The sequence below is a fragment of the Sinocyclocheilus anshuiensis genome, unplaced genomic scaffold (genome assembly GCF_001515605.1).
Source record: "Sinocyclocheilus anshuiensis isolate Anshui unplaced genomic scaffold, SAMN03320099.WGS_v1.1 scaffold708, whole genome shotgun sequence".
NCBI lineage: Eukaryota > Metazoa > Chordata > Actinopteri > Cypriniformes > Cyprinidae > Sinocyclocheilus > Sinocyclocheilus anshuiensis.
Genome location: NW_015555881.1, coordinates 2,579,538 through 2,594,908, shown reverse-complemented (window position 1 = coordinate 2,594,908; position 15,371 = coordinate 2,579,538). Strand labels below are relative to the sequence as shown.

The 15,371-nt window shown below is 36.2% G+C and overlaps 1 protein-coding gene across 1 annotated transcript in view; it reads left to right on the top strand.

Annotated features, from left to right (window-relative positions):
- ric1 (RIC1 homolog, RAB6A GEF complex partner 1) overlaps positions 1–15,371 on the top strand; it is a 48,875-nt gene that overhangs the window by 28,915 nt on the left and 4,589 nt on the right. Inside the window, exons 5-22 of the mRNA XM_016470126.1 lie at positions 1,069–1,211; positions 1,322–1,458; positions 1,656–1,747; positions 2,798–2,886; positions 4,894–5,038; positions 5,199–5,247; positions 6,171–6,323; positions 6,520–6,720; positions 6,824–6,862; positions 7,845–7,955; positions 8,041–8,130; positions 8,217–8,377; positions 9,434–9,572; positions 9,661–9,777; positions 10,727–11,440; positions 13,171–13,329; positions 13,412–13,548; positions 14,820–15,019. Of these exons, the coding sequence (XP_016325612.1) occupies positions 1,069–1,211; positions 1,322–1,458; positions 1,656–1,747; positions 2,798–2,886; positions 4,894–5,038; positions 5,199–5,247; positions 6,171–6,323; positions 6,520–6,720; positions 6,824–6,862; positions 7,845–7,955; positions 8,041–8,130; positions 8,217–8,377; positions 9,434–9,572; positions 9,661–9,777; positions 10,727–11,440; positions 13,171–13,329; positions 13,412–13,548; positions 14,820–15,019 (2,876 nt within the window). The remainder of the gene's footprint in view (positions 1–1,068; positions 1,212–1,321; positions 1,459–1,655; positions 1,748–2,797; positions 2,887–4,893; positions 5,039–5,198; positions 5,248–6,170; positions 6,324–6,519; positions 6,721–6,823; positions 6,863–7,844; positions 7,956–8,040; positions 8,131–8,216; positions 8,378–9,433; positions 9,573–9,660; positions 9,778–10,726; positions 11,441–13,170; positions 13,330–13,411; positions 13,549–14,819; positions 15,020–15,371) is intronic.

Here is a 15,371-nt window from a genome sequence, read left to right as displayed (position 1 = left end):
TCGCACATAAAAACACACACACACACACACACACACACACACACACACACACACACACACACACACACTTGGAATGATCCAAAGAGCATTTTGAGCTTCAGTGGCAAAAAAGCATTTGACCATCTGTACAAAGTGTCACATGATCAGTCTCAGTCCCAGAGAAATCTGAAGCACAATCTGAAGATTTTGTTTTGACACACACACACACACACACACACACACGCGCGCACACACTCAGGTTTGTTTTTGTGACCAACCCTACCCCTAAACCTACCCCTTACAGGAAACTGTGCATTTTTACTTTCTCAAAAAAACTCACTCTGTATGATTTATAAGCGTTTTGAAAAATGGGGACATGGGCAATGACCTCATAAGTCACCTTTTCCTTGTAATACCTGTCATACCCATGTCATTATACAAATGTGTGTCCTCATATGTCACAAAAACGCACACACACGTCTATATATCTGTGTAATAATAATGTGTGTGTCCAGTGTCATTTTAGTATCATTTTAGTAACATATACTGTTTAAAGCTTTTAATGAATAATATATATATATATAAAATGTTTATTTCAGTATTTTATGTCTGTCTATGCTATTATAGTATTTATTAATCTTTTAAATTAGCTTTTATTTTTTATATTTTATATTTATTCAGTTTTATTTTTATTTTTATTTTTTGTTGACTTTTCAGTTAGTAATTTTAATGCTAAACTTAAACTTATTTCAGTTTATTGCCAGTGTAACATTTCTAATTTTCATTTAGTTTTTTATTTAATATTTAGATTTTATCTTATTTCAGTTTTATTTCAGAGAACAAAATAATTTGTAATAGTTTTAGTTAATAATAAACCTGGTCCAGAGTGAGCAGAGCTGGAATCTAGATAAAGAAAGCAGCTCAAAAATAAGAGTTTTCATCTGTGTCATGTTTCATCACCTCATCATTCCTAATTTGTCTAATTTTAGAGTTTTTATTAATGCACTATTACATGAAATATATATTTTTTGTAAATGTGAAATGTGTTGGTAATCTAGTGGATTGATTTGAAGTGTGTGTGTGTGTCAGTCTGCAGACGCTGCAGGAGGATCTGTTAGTGGCGACAGCAGATGGTTATCTGCACATGCTGCACTGGGACAGCGTGAGTAATGGCCGGAGAGCGGTCAACCTGTGCACCATCCCGTTCTCCCTCGACCTGCAGTCCTCCAGAGGTCAGACCTGCTTCACAAACACTCTCCAGACGCTCCTGACCCATGAACACGTGTCTGTTCCCGTGTGTTTGTCTGTCGCATGACGTGACGTGTCTTTGTGTTTGCTCTAGGAGGGCCGTGTTTGGATCTGGACGGTGTTCACATTCGGGATATGGAGTATTGCACTACGCTGGACGGGTTTGCTGTCGTGTTTGATGACGGGCGACTGGGATTCATAACACCAACCGCAAACAGACTCGCCACAGATGTAAGAGAGAGTTTATTATTAATTAAACAATTATTATTCACATTTGTGACCACAGAAGAAGAGTTAGTGCTCATGTCTGCTGTAGCGTCTCTTTGTGGCAGCACTGAGAATGCACCATTCGTTTAGTTTGCTATTATGAGTTCAGAAAGCATCTGATCTCGATGTGGTAATGTTGCATGCATGTGTGTTCTGTGCAGCAGCTGCAGGGCGTTTGGGCCGCAGATGTCTCTGATGGCACGTGTGTCGCCGTCAACAACAAATACAGACTCATGGCCTTCGGATGTGCAAGGTGTGTGTGTGTGCGTGTCATTTTACAGTGCTGTATTTATATCAGACTTGTGCATCTTTTTATATGTGACCCTGGACCACAAAACCAGTCATATGGGTACATTTTTCGAAATTGAGATTTAAACATCATCTGAAAGCTGAATAAATAATCTTTCCATTGATGTATTTGTTAGGATAGAACAATATTTGGCTGAGACACAACTATTTGAAAATCTGGAATCTGAGGGTGCAAAAAAATAAAAATATTGAGAAAATCACCTTTAAAGTTGTCCTAATGAAGTTCTTAGCAATGCATATTACTAATCAAACATTTTGTTTTGATATATTTAATGATTTTTGGCAAAAAAGAAAAATCAATAATTTTGACCCATACAATGTATTTTTAGCGACAAATATACCCCAGCGACTTAAGACTGCTTTTGTGCTCCAGGGTCACATATTTGTGTTGCTTTTTGAGGATTTTATAGGATTTTATAATGTCCGGATTTGAAAGTTGTGAAAAGGCATGAAAATTAATACAACCTTCAAAATGAATGAAAATACACTACCGTTCAAATTTGGGTAATTAAGATTATGTAATGTTTTTGAAGGTAGTCTCTTCTGTTCTAATATAATGTAAACTGTAATTTATTTCTGTGATCAAAGCTGTATTTTCAGCATCATTACTCCAGTCTTCAGTGTCACATGATCTTCAGAAATCATTCTAATATGCTGATTTGCTGCTCAAGAAACATTTCTGATTATTATCAGTGTTGAAAACAGTTGTGCTGCCAAATTCTTTTGTGGAAACTGTGATGCATTTTATTTTTTATAATTCTTTGATGAATAGAAAGTAAAAAAAAAAACAGCATTTATTTGAAATAGAAATCTTTTGCAACATTATAAATGACTTTACTGTGACTTTTGATCAATTTAATGCATCCTTGCTGAATAAAACTATTACATTTGTAACAAAAAAACCTTTTGAAGGGTAGTATATCTGTAGTAATAATAAGTGTGTGAACCCTGTGTATTGTGTCTGTGCTGAGTTCATGTTGTGTGTGTGTCGCAGCGGGTCAGTGTTGGTGTACATGATTGACAGCTCCACAGGATCCATGCAGCTCTCTCATAAACTGGAGTTAACCCCGAAACACTACCCAGGTGAGACACACACTCACCACTGACGATGTTTAACATTAAACAGCAGTCGAACCACAGGAAGTGGCATCAGTCCAACCCACAATCCACAAAAGCCGTAGCCTTTGTCACACACACAGGATGATCCTTTTATTTACTGTTAGTATGTTTAACCTCTCTGATCGAGAGTTTGGCTATGATCCTCTGACACCCCCTGATGGCTGCGGTGGGAACATGAACATCTGACACATCTGATGGCAGTCAAGTCAGTGACTAGTTCCTCTCAGAAGTGTCTCTTATTTACAGCTTTGTTACAGTGGTTTATATCAGTTCAGCGGGAAACAAAGTATCCAATCAGATTCCAGCTAGTGATGTTTAAATTGATAATAAATGTCTTATTTTTCTCTTTAACTTCTATCAGACACTTTGAATGATTACTAGATATGATGTCTAAGGCTGAAGCTGTTTTCCTGCCATATTTTAGGCTTTTGAACTAAATTCCAGATTGTTTTATTTCTTTTAGGACTTTTTTTATTTTTTTTTTCAATAAGAATTTTTAAATTCTTTAAAATGTATAATTTATATATATTTTTTTCTTTTCATATTTTACTTGCTATGAAAATATCCATGGTAGCTGGTATGGCATTAAATTATTAAATATAAAAAATTAAAGAGAGAATAATTTGCAACAAATAAATTTTGTAACTTTTGTTTTACACTTGGTTGATGAATGTTCAGCGCAGTGTTATTTTGGTATTATTTATATAATATTATAGTTAGGGATGCACCGATACTGGTATCGGTATCGGGCCCGATACTGAGCTCCTGTACTCGTACTCGTTAAAATGCCCCGATACCAAACGCCGATACCACACAGCATGTGATAAGCGCCATATTCAGACAATGAAACACAGACAAACAGACAGCAGAATGGCGTTATTAGAGATTAAGGATGTCTACGAAGTATATGTATGCAATGTATGCAAAATATTGGTATCGGTACTCAGTATCGGCAAGTACCAAAAATAAAAGTATCGGTATCGGGCGAGTACTGGAAAAAGTGGCATCGGTGCATCCCTAATTATAGTATTTATTAATATTTTGAATTAGCTTTTATTTATATATTTTAATTTTTTTTAAATTATGTGCTTCTGTCACTTTTATTAGTTTTTGTATTTGATTTTTTTATTTATTTTTATACATTTTTTTTCATCTGTTTATTTCAGTTTGTTTCATTTTTAGTTTTATTTCCAGTTGTATTTACGTAAAAGATGTTTAATTTACTTTTATTTGATGTTTTATATATATATATATTTGGTTTGACTGTATCTGTTTGATAAATTAAGTTAACCAACTAACATTATACATACTCTTTTGGTTTCTGTACCCAATATTTAAAAAATGTACAAATGCAATAAAAATATTGGTATCGGTACTCAGTATCGGCAAGTACCAAAAATAAAAGTATCGGTATCGGGCGAGTACTGGAAAAAGTGGCATCGGTGCATCCCTAATTATAGTATTTATTAATATTTTGAATTAGCTTTTATTTATATATTTTAATTTTTTTTAAATTATGTGCTTCTGTCACTTTTATTAGTTTTTGTATTTGATTTTTTTATTTATTTTTATACATTTTTTTTCATCTGTTTATTTCAGTTTGTTTCATTTTTAGTTTTATTTCCAGTTGTATTTACGTAAAAGATGTTTAATTTACTTTTATTTGATGTTTTATATATATATATATCCTCTTGCGCCCTCTATAAGACCAGCGACTAGTCGACGTCAAGCTTAAAGCGTCATGGCAGAGCATTGAAGTCGATTAGTCGGTGCAACCCCTAATATATATGTGTGTGTGTGTGTGTGTGTAAGGTTTATAAGTCTAAGTTTTTGTTTAAATAAAGATATTGGGGGAAAAACAACACAAACAAACCAAATTCCCAGAACATTTTCTATCATTCAGTCTATCTAAAACTCTTTCTCGGCTCATTTTAGCATCTACATGTTGTTCTCTCTGCGCTCCTGTCCCAGATATCTGGAATAAAACGGGGCCTGTGAAGATGATCCGCTGGTCTCCGGACTGCAGTGTTGCCATGGTGACGTGGGACTGTGGCGGTCTGTCTCTGTGGAGTGTGTTTGGAGCTCATCTCATCTGCACACTCGGGGAGGATTTTGCGTGAGTCGCACAAACACACTCACGCCAATGATTTACTGAGTCAGCAATACGTTTGTCAAACCCATCATCCAGAAAGTTCACTCTGATAGTGATGGCACTAATGATGAGTGTTGACATTGATGCTTGATTTCTGTATTTTCTTGATGTTTTCCTGATACAGCTATCGCTCAGACGGCACTAAGAAAGAGCCTCTGAAGATCAGCTCTATGGTGAGTGCGCAAACATGGTCTTATTAATGAGCACTACTTCTTTCTTGAACAGTTTTGATTCTGTGTGTTTATTGTACTGCATCAGTGTTATCTTAGTATCACTGCTGTACTACTATAGTTTTTTTTTTATATTTTAAATAGATTTTGTATTTATATTTTAATTTAAGTTTTAGTCAATATGTCATTTTAAATGTCTATTTTTATTAAGTTTTAGTTTATTTAGCTAAAGTTTTTTTTAATATTGCAATGTTGTTTTTCTTTTTTTTTTTAGTTAGATTTTCAATGTTGCCTTGTGAACTAGTTGAAATTAAAATATAAAAAAACTTAAACTTGGTTTATTTCAGTAAATTTTTGTTTTGTTTCAAGTAATGAAATTAGTTTTTTTTTTCTATGATTTTTGTTTTAGTTAAGTGGTTTAGATAGTGGTTGACTGATATGTTGCCAAGGCCGATATATCGGCTGATATTTGCCTTTTTTTATTGTTTTTTTATTATCTGCTTGAGCCAATAAGTTTTTCTGTTAGGCTGACGTCTCAGAAGCGGGACTTTTATTTTGACAGTGCACTGAACTTTTATTTTACTTGTTTATTTTGCACTTTTTTTTATCAAATTAATTTTTTCCTTATTTATTCATTTTCAAATTATTGTATGAATATATATAAATATTATGTAAAATAAATAAAATTTTATTGCAAGCACTTATGTATGTTTTTTTTACTATATTAAAAGTATGATATTATACATATACTGTATATCGCCATTGGCTACCCTGCTCTCTAAGATAACGACATTGGTCATTAAAAAAATCTATATCAATCGAACACTAAATTATGGTGTCAGCAATGCAAAGATCGTGGGTTCGATTCCCAGGGAATGCAATGTAGTCACTTTGGATAAATGTGTGTGCGTGTGAATGTGTTTTAGGGCTGGGGTGTGGAGGGATACCATCTGTGGGTGATCGGCAGCACGGACGTGACTCCTGTTCCCGACGGAGCGGAAGGAGACGAGAAACTCCAGCAGGCCGGGATTCTGCAGTTTCAGTTCATTAAGAGCGCGCTGACCGTCAACCCGTGCACGGTGAGAGAAACACACGCGTGAACACTCACACGCTTCACATTCTTAAGAAGCACATTTTGATGCAAAAAAATGAATCCAGTATGTGTTTTTGCTGTTTATGCACATGCAACATGATCAGATGTGTGTCAGAGATCAAGAAGAATCAGAATTGTCTGACAGTGACAGTAAGCGAGGTTTTACATGCATGTGTGATCAGAGTAATCAGGAGCAGGTGTTGCTCCACGGGGAGGATCGTCTGTATCTGACCTGTGGAGACCCGACTCAGGCTCACAGTGTGCCGGATAAGAGCCCGTCGCGGGACAGTGGTGGCAGTCCACTGCGCCGGCCGTCAGCGTCCACCCCTCTCTCTCAGGGTCTCAGCACTTTACTGGGCCACAAGCACTGGCAGGTGGTTCAGGTACATGATCACACGCTCCCAGCTCAAACACATTCACTGAATAAAATACAAAGTGGGTCTAGTTCATTTTGAAGTCTGACATGCGATTTTCCTCTCTCTGCAGATTCACAGCACATATCTAGAGACAAACTGGCCCATCAGGGTAAGAACCGTCTTTTAACTCTTAAAGGAATAGTTCAGCCAAAAATGAAAATGTGGTGGAAATGTGCTCACCCTCAGGCAATCCAAGATTAGGATGAGTTTGTTTCTTCATCAGATTTGGAGAAATGTAGCATTGCATCAGTGTCTCAGCAATGGATGCTCTGCAGTGAATGGGTGCCGTCAGAATGAGAGTCCAAACAGCTGATAAAAACATCACATTAATCCACAAGTAATCCACAGCACTCCAGTCCATCAGTTAATGTCTTGAGAAACCAAAAGCTGAAACAAATCCATCAAGACGTTTTTAACTTCAAACCGGTGCTTCCGGCCAAAATATGAGTAATAAATAATGCTTCCTCCAGTGAAAAAGTCCATCTCCTGTTGTCTCTCACATCAGAATCCAGCCACATATTTGTTTAGAGCTGTTTAAACACTGCTTGATCTGTGCAGATTTCTCTCCTGATTCACATAAGAACACTTTTTCACTGGAGGAAGCGTTATTATGGATCATGGACTCGTATTTTAGTTAAAAACAACTTGATGGATTTGTTTCAGCTTTTGTCTTCTCCAGATGTTCACTGATGGACTGGAGTGGTGTGGATTATTGTGATGTTTTTATCAGCTGTTTGACTCATTCTGATGGCACCCATTCACTGAATTATTCCTTAAGTCTACATATGTTAGTTTCTGGCCTTATTTTGTAGTTTCTGATAACTATTTTTCCATCCTCTGACTCACACTCCTGCTGCTGTACTTTTAAGACTTGAATATGTAAATGACCCGTTTTGATTAGATAACTGTATATACTGGTGTAGTTCACTCCGTCAATCAGCAGTGCTGGTGAAGCTGCTGTATAATGAATATGTGATGATATGCAAATATGGGCGGACATGTTAATGAGCATTTCAATAAACATTCCATTTGGTTAAAAAAACAAAACAGTTTTTCCTGAAACGAGTCGTTTAATCTTTGTGTGTGTGTAGTTCGCAGCTATAGACTGGTCTGGTCAGTGTGTGGCCGTAGCTGGCCGCCGTGGAATTGCACATTACTCCTTATATACCAGGAAGTGGAAACTGTTCGGTAACGTCACACAGGTAGGTCTTTTCATTTGAAAGGAAAACAACTCATGAAAGAGCCTGTGGTGGAAGCTTTCTAACATTTATGTGTGTGTGTTTTCAGGAGCAGAATATGACTGTGACGGGAGGTCTCGCGTGGTGGAACGACTTTGTCGTTGTTGCCTGTTACAATTTCATTGACCGGCAGGAAGAGGCAAGAACACTTCAGTAAATATTCCTGTCATTTATCAGTGTTGATTGAACTGTACATTGATGTGTTTTCTTGATGTGTGCTTGTAGCTGAGGTTATACGTGCGCTCGTCTAACCTGGATAACGCGTTTGCCAGCGTCACTAAACTTCACGCCGACACGCTGCTGCTGAACGTGTTTCGTAACGTGGTGATTCTGTTCCGTGCCGACTGCTCCATCTGCCTGTACAGCATTGAGAGACGGCACGACAGGTGAAACACACTCAGATATATGGAGGAACAATAATTGAATCCATAATCAGTCTTTAAATGTGCTAGTTTATTTTGTAATATGCATAAAAACACAACAATTATTGTTAAACCATGTCATAACATTCACGTTCACAAAACTAGTGCTACATTTAAATGGTTCAATTAATGTCTGATCTTGTTGCATGTGTGTACAAAGCAAAAACGCTAATATCCTGAAACTAAATGTGTATTTGTTTTTCAAATTATTAGATTTACAAATATTTACAGATTATATACTCTTCAGTAGTGTTTTTGCTTTTTACACACTTGCAACGAAATATACAGATGTATAATTTAGCATTTCCAAATGTCCATGTATGGTATTTATTTATTTATATTGTTTACTAAAAAATGTCTCTATATGTACGCATTTTTTTTTTCTTTCTTTCATTTACAAAAATGAATACAAATGAGCATTTTTCAAATTACTCTTAATGTATATGTAGGTGTTATTTTGTTTTAATTTATTGTTCATTTTTATTGATTTATTGGTTTTTGTTTTATTTTGTTTTATTAATTTTTAATTATAAAAATGAGCATTTCCAGACATCTCTTTATATGTATGTGTTTTTTTTTTTTTTTTTTTTTTTTCATTAAAAATATTTATAATACTTTATGTAGGTGTTTTTGTTCATTTTTGTTGATTTATTATAATTTGTTTGTTTGTTTTTTAATTATTATAAAAAATTACATTTACAAATGTCTCATTGTGTGTTATTTTTGAATTTTTTAAATTTATTTATAAAAACAATTATTTTGTTACTATTTTTTAATAGTGAAAATTACCATTCTTTTTTCTTTTCTGAATGAAATAATGCATCAATCATGTTTTTCGAAACTTTGATTTTCCTAAACAGCTTTTTCATAATAATGGAAGATGTCAGTCAGTAGAAAGAGTGGAGTTTATCTGACTGAATAATTGCATGTATTTCTATTATTTCAATATAACCCAGTTGTTTGGATGGATGGGTGTTTCTTGTATTTGTTATAAACATTTCTTGATTGTTGTGTCATCAGTCCGAGCCCGTCGGCCAGTGTGGAGCTGCTGCAGGAGGTCTCCATGTCCCGCTATATTCCTCACCCTGGTCTGGTGGTGTCTGTGACCCTCACGTCAGTACGGACAGAGACCGGCATCACGCTCAAAGCCCCGCAGCATGTAAACACACACACACACACACACACACACACACACACACACACACGTATGTATGTATTCATACTCATGAGGCGTCTGTGTGTGCCAGGCCTGTTCGGCTGAGAGTATCCTGTTGAATTTGGCCGGTCAGCTGATCATGCTGCAGAGAGACCGATCCGGCCCACAGGTACGAGAGAAAGACACGCCGGCCAATCAGACGAAGCTGGTGAGTTCGATGCCCCGCCCCTTCATCCTGATCCCATTGAGGGCAACAGTCGGGTTACAGAACTAAAAATCCCATTCATTTTCTCCATAGAGGAATTGGTTTTTAACAATAACTCATAAACCGTTAAAGACAGACCTACTGTGAGGTTCGAGCTGGCTAATCAACCCGCATTATTTCAACTTGTTTAAAAATAATCACATTTAACAGCAGAATTCCTGGTGAAAAACTACATTACCCATGATTCTGCAGAGAAATCTCCACCAATATATATACTTATTTTTTATATAATTTATGCAAAAAAATGTTTAAATAATTTTTAAAATTTATATTATATTTATATTAAACAAATTACATGTATATAATTTTTATATAAATATTTAAATTGTATTATTTTAATATTTCATTATTATCGAAATGTGTGTATATTACAGTAAATGTAAAATGTATTATTTCAAAATACGTCTTTAAATCAATTGTTTTATATTTATTTTTTTGTTTTTTTTATTTTTTTATTTCATTCATTTTTGTTTGGTTTTATATTTGTCCATTGTTTTTATTTAGATTATGTCGTTTGCAATGTTTCATGGGATTGTAGTTCTTTCCCTATTTATTTTTATTTTTTTCTATACTATGGAAGTCAATGGCTACCGGCAACTGTTTGGATACCAACATTCTTCAAAATATCTTTTGTGTTCAGTGATGTAAATGAAAACAAAATTTTCATTTTGGGTTGAACTATCCTTTTAAATAGAATTTTCCTTCAAATCAATTTTTGTAATGTTGTGATTCACCTCGTAGCTGATCTTTTTTACCTAGCAACTATCCAGAACAACCACTTCAGCACCCTAGCAACCGCATAGTAACTCTGTATCATCACTGTTGCACTCTGTGAATGTCAGCCTCTGATGCTGAAGAGTTATTTCACTCTCGACCTGTCTTCCTCCGGCAGCTTCCCTTCTGTCCGCCGGTGGTTCTGGCTCAGTGCGTGGAGAACGTCTGGACCACCTGCCGCAGCAACCGCAAGAAACGCCACCTGATGGAGGCGCTGTGGCTGTCGTGCGGCGAGGCGGGCATGAAGGTGTGGCTTCCTCTGTTCCCGCGAGACCACCGCAAGCCGCACTCGTTCCTGTCGCGCCGGATCATGCTGCCCTTCCACATCAACATCTACCCGCTCACCGTGCTGTTCGAGGACGCGCTCATCCTGGGCGCCTCCAACGAGACCGTGCTGTTCGACGGGCCCGGCTCGTCCTCGCTGGAGGCGCTCTTCCCCTTCTGCACGGTGGAGCGGACGTCCCAGATCTACCTCCATCACATCCTGAGACAGCTGCTGGTGCGTAACCTGGGCGAGCAGGCGCTGATGCTGGCGCAGTCTTGCGCGATGCTGCCGTACTTCCCTCACGTTCTGGAGCTGATGGTGCATGTGGTGCTGGAGGAGGAGGCCACGTCCCGAGAGCCCATCCCCGACCCGCTGCTGCCCACCGTCGCCAAGTTCGTGACCGAGTTCCCGCTCTTCCTGCAGACCATCGTCCACTGCGCGCGCAAGACCGAATACGCGCTGTGGAACTACCTGTTCGCCGCCGTGGGGAACCCCAAAGACCTGTTCGAGGAGTGTCTGATGGCACAGGATTTGGACACAGCTGCATCCTACCTGATCATCCTGCAGGTGAGGCCAAAACCTCATGATTAGAAACAATATGCTTAACATATGTGACCTGGACCACAAAACCAGTCATAAGGGTACATTTTGCAAAATTGAGATGTATACATCATCTGAAAGCTGAATAAATAAGCTTTACATTGATGTATGGTTTGTTAGGATAGGACAATATTTGGCCGAGATACAACTATTTGAAAATCTGGAATCTGAGGGTGCAAAAAAATCTAAATATTGAGAAAATCATCTTTAAAGTTGTTCAAATGAAGTTCTTAGCAATGCATATTACTAATCAAAAATTAAGTTTTGATATATTTACGGTAGGACATTTACAAAATATCTTCATGGAACATGATCTTTACTTAATTTCCTAATGATTTTTGGCATAAAAGAAAAATCTATAATTTTGACCCATACAGTGTTTTTTCGGCTATTGCTACAAATATACCCCAGCGACTTAAGACTGCTTTTTGCACAAAAGGGTCACATATATACTAAAAAAACACTGGTTTTCACTTATGCTGAATCACCATCTGAAGTTTTTCTCTTTTCCATTTTCAGTACTTTAACCCACTTTGTGATTCTGTGGTGTAACAAAACAATTAAAGTAATGTTTGCTTATTTTTAAGTAAAATCCTACAAATTTGTATGAATTCTTGAAAAAAAAAAGTATGAGTTCTTACAAATTTTTATGAATTTTTATGAACAGATTTCAGCTCTCAAAAATGATTAAATTGTTTTATATCTGACTTGTAAAAAACAAAAGCATCGTTGGAAGGTCAACCTATTTAAATATTAGTATGTTAAATATGCATATTTTTCAATAAATATAATATTAACTTTTTTTTTAAATGCATAACATCTTGAAATCAAGTTTTATATTTATTTTTATTTTACCATTTATATTCTTCTCTTTTCCATCTCTGGTACTTTAAATGATTTTGTGGTGCAGCAAATAAATTAAAATAATGTTGCTGTTTTTAAAGCAAAATCCTGAAAAATGTAATGAATTATTGAAAAATAAAAGGTGTAAGTTCTTACAAATTTGTATGAATTTTTGTGAATGAATATGAGCTGTCAAAAATACTATGTTTAAGCTGAAATTACTTGATATCTGACTTGTAAAAAACACTGAATATAGTGCAATCCAAAATAAATGTTTAAAGTTACCTGTTAAGCTTAAATGACTTGAATTTGAACTCCTGGTGGGGAAAACTGAATACTGAAACCATAAAGAACATTTATTGTTTTCAATATTTGAGCAATGCATTGAATAAAAGATGAGCTTTAAATCTGCATTACATGTAATTCTAAAATCAAGCAACAAACCTTTTTAACCTACTATTATTTAATATTTAACTATATAATTAATTAATTATTATCTGTTATTATTTATTATTTTGCTCATTATATTATTTAAAGTATTTCTGTGAAGGAGAACCAGTTTTAGCAGTTAAAATTAAGACAAGATAATACTTATGTTTTGTTCTCTTACTTGGTTTTGTGTTGATCTTGGTTTGTTTTTATTTATTTTTAGTATTGTTTATTTATTTAGTTTAAAATGGCATTTGCAAATGTCTCTTTTCTTTTCTGAATGAACTAGTGGAACAGTCATGTATCTCTGTTTGCGTGATGTATGATAAGGGAAGACATCAATCTAGGGGGGAGAGGGGGGTATCTTATTAAATCATTTTATTTATTTCTATTATTTTTATTCCTTTTGTGTGTTCTCCTCTCAGAATATGGAGGTCCCGGCGGTCAGCCGTCAACACGCCACTCTACTCTTCAACACGGCTCTGGAACAGGGCAAATGGGATCTGTGTCGTCACATGATCCGCTTCCTCAAGGCCATTGGTTCAGGGGAGAGCGAGACTCCGCCCAGCACACCCACCACACAGGTGAGATGATGATGATGATGATGATGATGGACTCTGAGATGCTGCGTGTGGAAGCTCCTGTGGTGACAGCTTGTGTTTGCAGGAGCAGAGCTCCACGGGCGGCTTCGAGTTCTTCCGGAACCGCAGCATCAGTCTGTCTCAGTCGGCCGACAGCATCGCCGGCGGGAAGTTCAACCTGCAGAAGACCCTGAGCGTGCCATCCGGCCCGTCCTCCAAAGGGTAACGCACATCTTTACCAAACACTAGCCGGGGTTTCCATCCAAAGTTGCGAATTTAACTTATGCGCAAAATTGAAATATCACATAAAACATTTGCGAATAAGCACCGTTCCCATCCAACGAGTCAAAGAGAACAAAATCGTCACTTCCTGGTAGAACTGGCGCTAGACTATATATCACTATGAAAAGTAGGAGAAACCCCTGAATATAATAATTTTCATAGGCCTATATAATAAATGACTTGCGCCTCAGAGCGAGCAGACGAAACAAAATAAATGTGGTCATTGCTTTGAGGCGGATGCTGCTGTTTGGGAACGCAGTCGTGTAACAGTTCTGGGAGGCAATTCTACAGAAATACGTTGATGACAGACTTTGCTCGGACATTTCAGAATGACCACAACATTTCAGATGCTGAGGAACGAGATCGGTCCACTGGTTAGGTTTTGCCGTCCCATAGCGCAGTCACATGTCTTTTTTGATGCGCATGGAGGAATTTACTCGGCAAATACGTTTCCATCTCCTTTTATTCGCATTAACCCTTTTTCGCACAAGTCAAAAACCACCTCAAGCAAGCGTAAAAACTTTTTTGCGAATTAAGGGATTTTAATTCGAAATTTGCCATTTCCGTCACTCGTTTCTGATGCGATACTTCAAAATGCGCATAAAAACAGGGTGATGGAAACATAGCTAGTAACACTCTCTCTCAAACAGTGTTGGGAGGCTCGAGTCAGTCGGTTCATTCAGTTGAACCGGTTCAGAAAAAAAGATTCTATAATTCTTGTCTTTAATCATAATATAGAATTAAATGCTGCTGGTCAACACTGTTTTCAGCTCTGATATAGAAATGAGAGGACCTTGACTGTATTCATAGGAGCCTAGCAAGGTTGTACTATTATTTGCCATAAATATTAGTACTGGAATTTTACCATTGGGCTGTAAAATAAAATTAAACATTTTTAAAAATTATTATTATTATTTTATTACTTTATATTTTTTCATATTCTTTATTTAACACTGAACATTTTGTAAAAATACATAGTAATACTTATTTTGATTTTAATCATAAATATAATAATATCAATAGTATTATTGTTTATAGTATTATAATGATCTTTATTATTTATGTTTTCATTATTAAAGTATTTTTATTTTATTATTAAAAATAATAATAGTAATTTAAAAATACTTCATATAATAACATTATAATAATAAGAATTGTTTTTATTATTATAATGATCTATTTTTATTATAATTATTATTATTATAGGTCAGACTGCGGGATCTGGGCTGTTTCTCCGCCCAGCTGGGCTTCGAGCTGATTGGCTGGCTGTGTCGGGAGCGCATGCGGGTGGCCCGGGTCGACGACTTTGTTACCGCCCTCAAATGCCTGCATAAAGACTTTCTGTGGCCATTTCCTGTAATCCCAGCATGCTCCATTAACTCGCCGCTAAAGAATGGACGTTGCCGTCCAGGTATGTGAATGGTTTTTCCACTTATAATGTCATAATCAGTATCACAGGAAACTGGTTTATAATAATAAGAATTGTTTTTATTATTATAATGATCTATTTTTATTATAATTATTATTATTATTATTATGATTATTACTACAAACAACCGCAGCAAACCTGGACCTTTTATTTATTTATTTTAAATTTTTATTTTTTGCATTTTAAATCACAATCACAATTTTTATCAGAAAAATAGCGATCAGATGTTTTTCTCTGAATCATTCAGCCCTAATTACTAGTATCTAGTACTCTGACAAAGTAATGTCAACACTCTGTGTGGTTGGGCTTATATGGTCTGTGTGTGTGTGTGTGT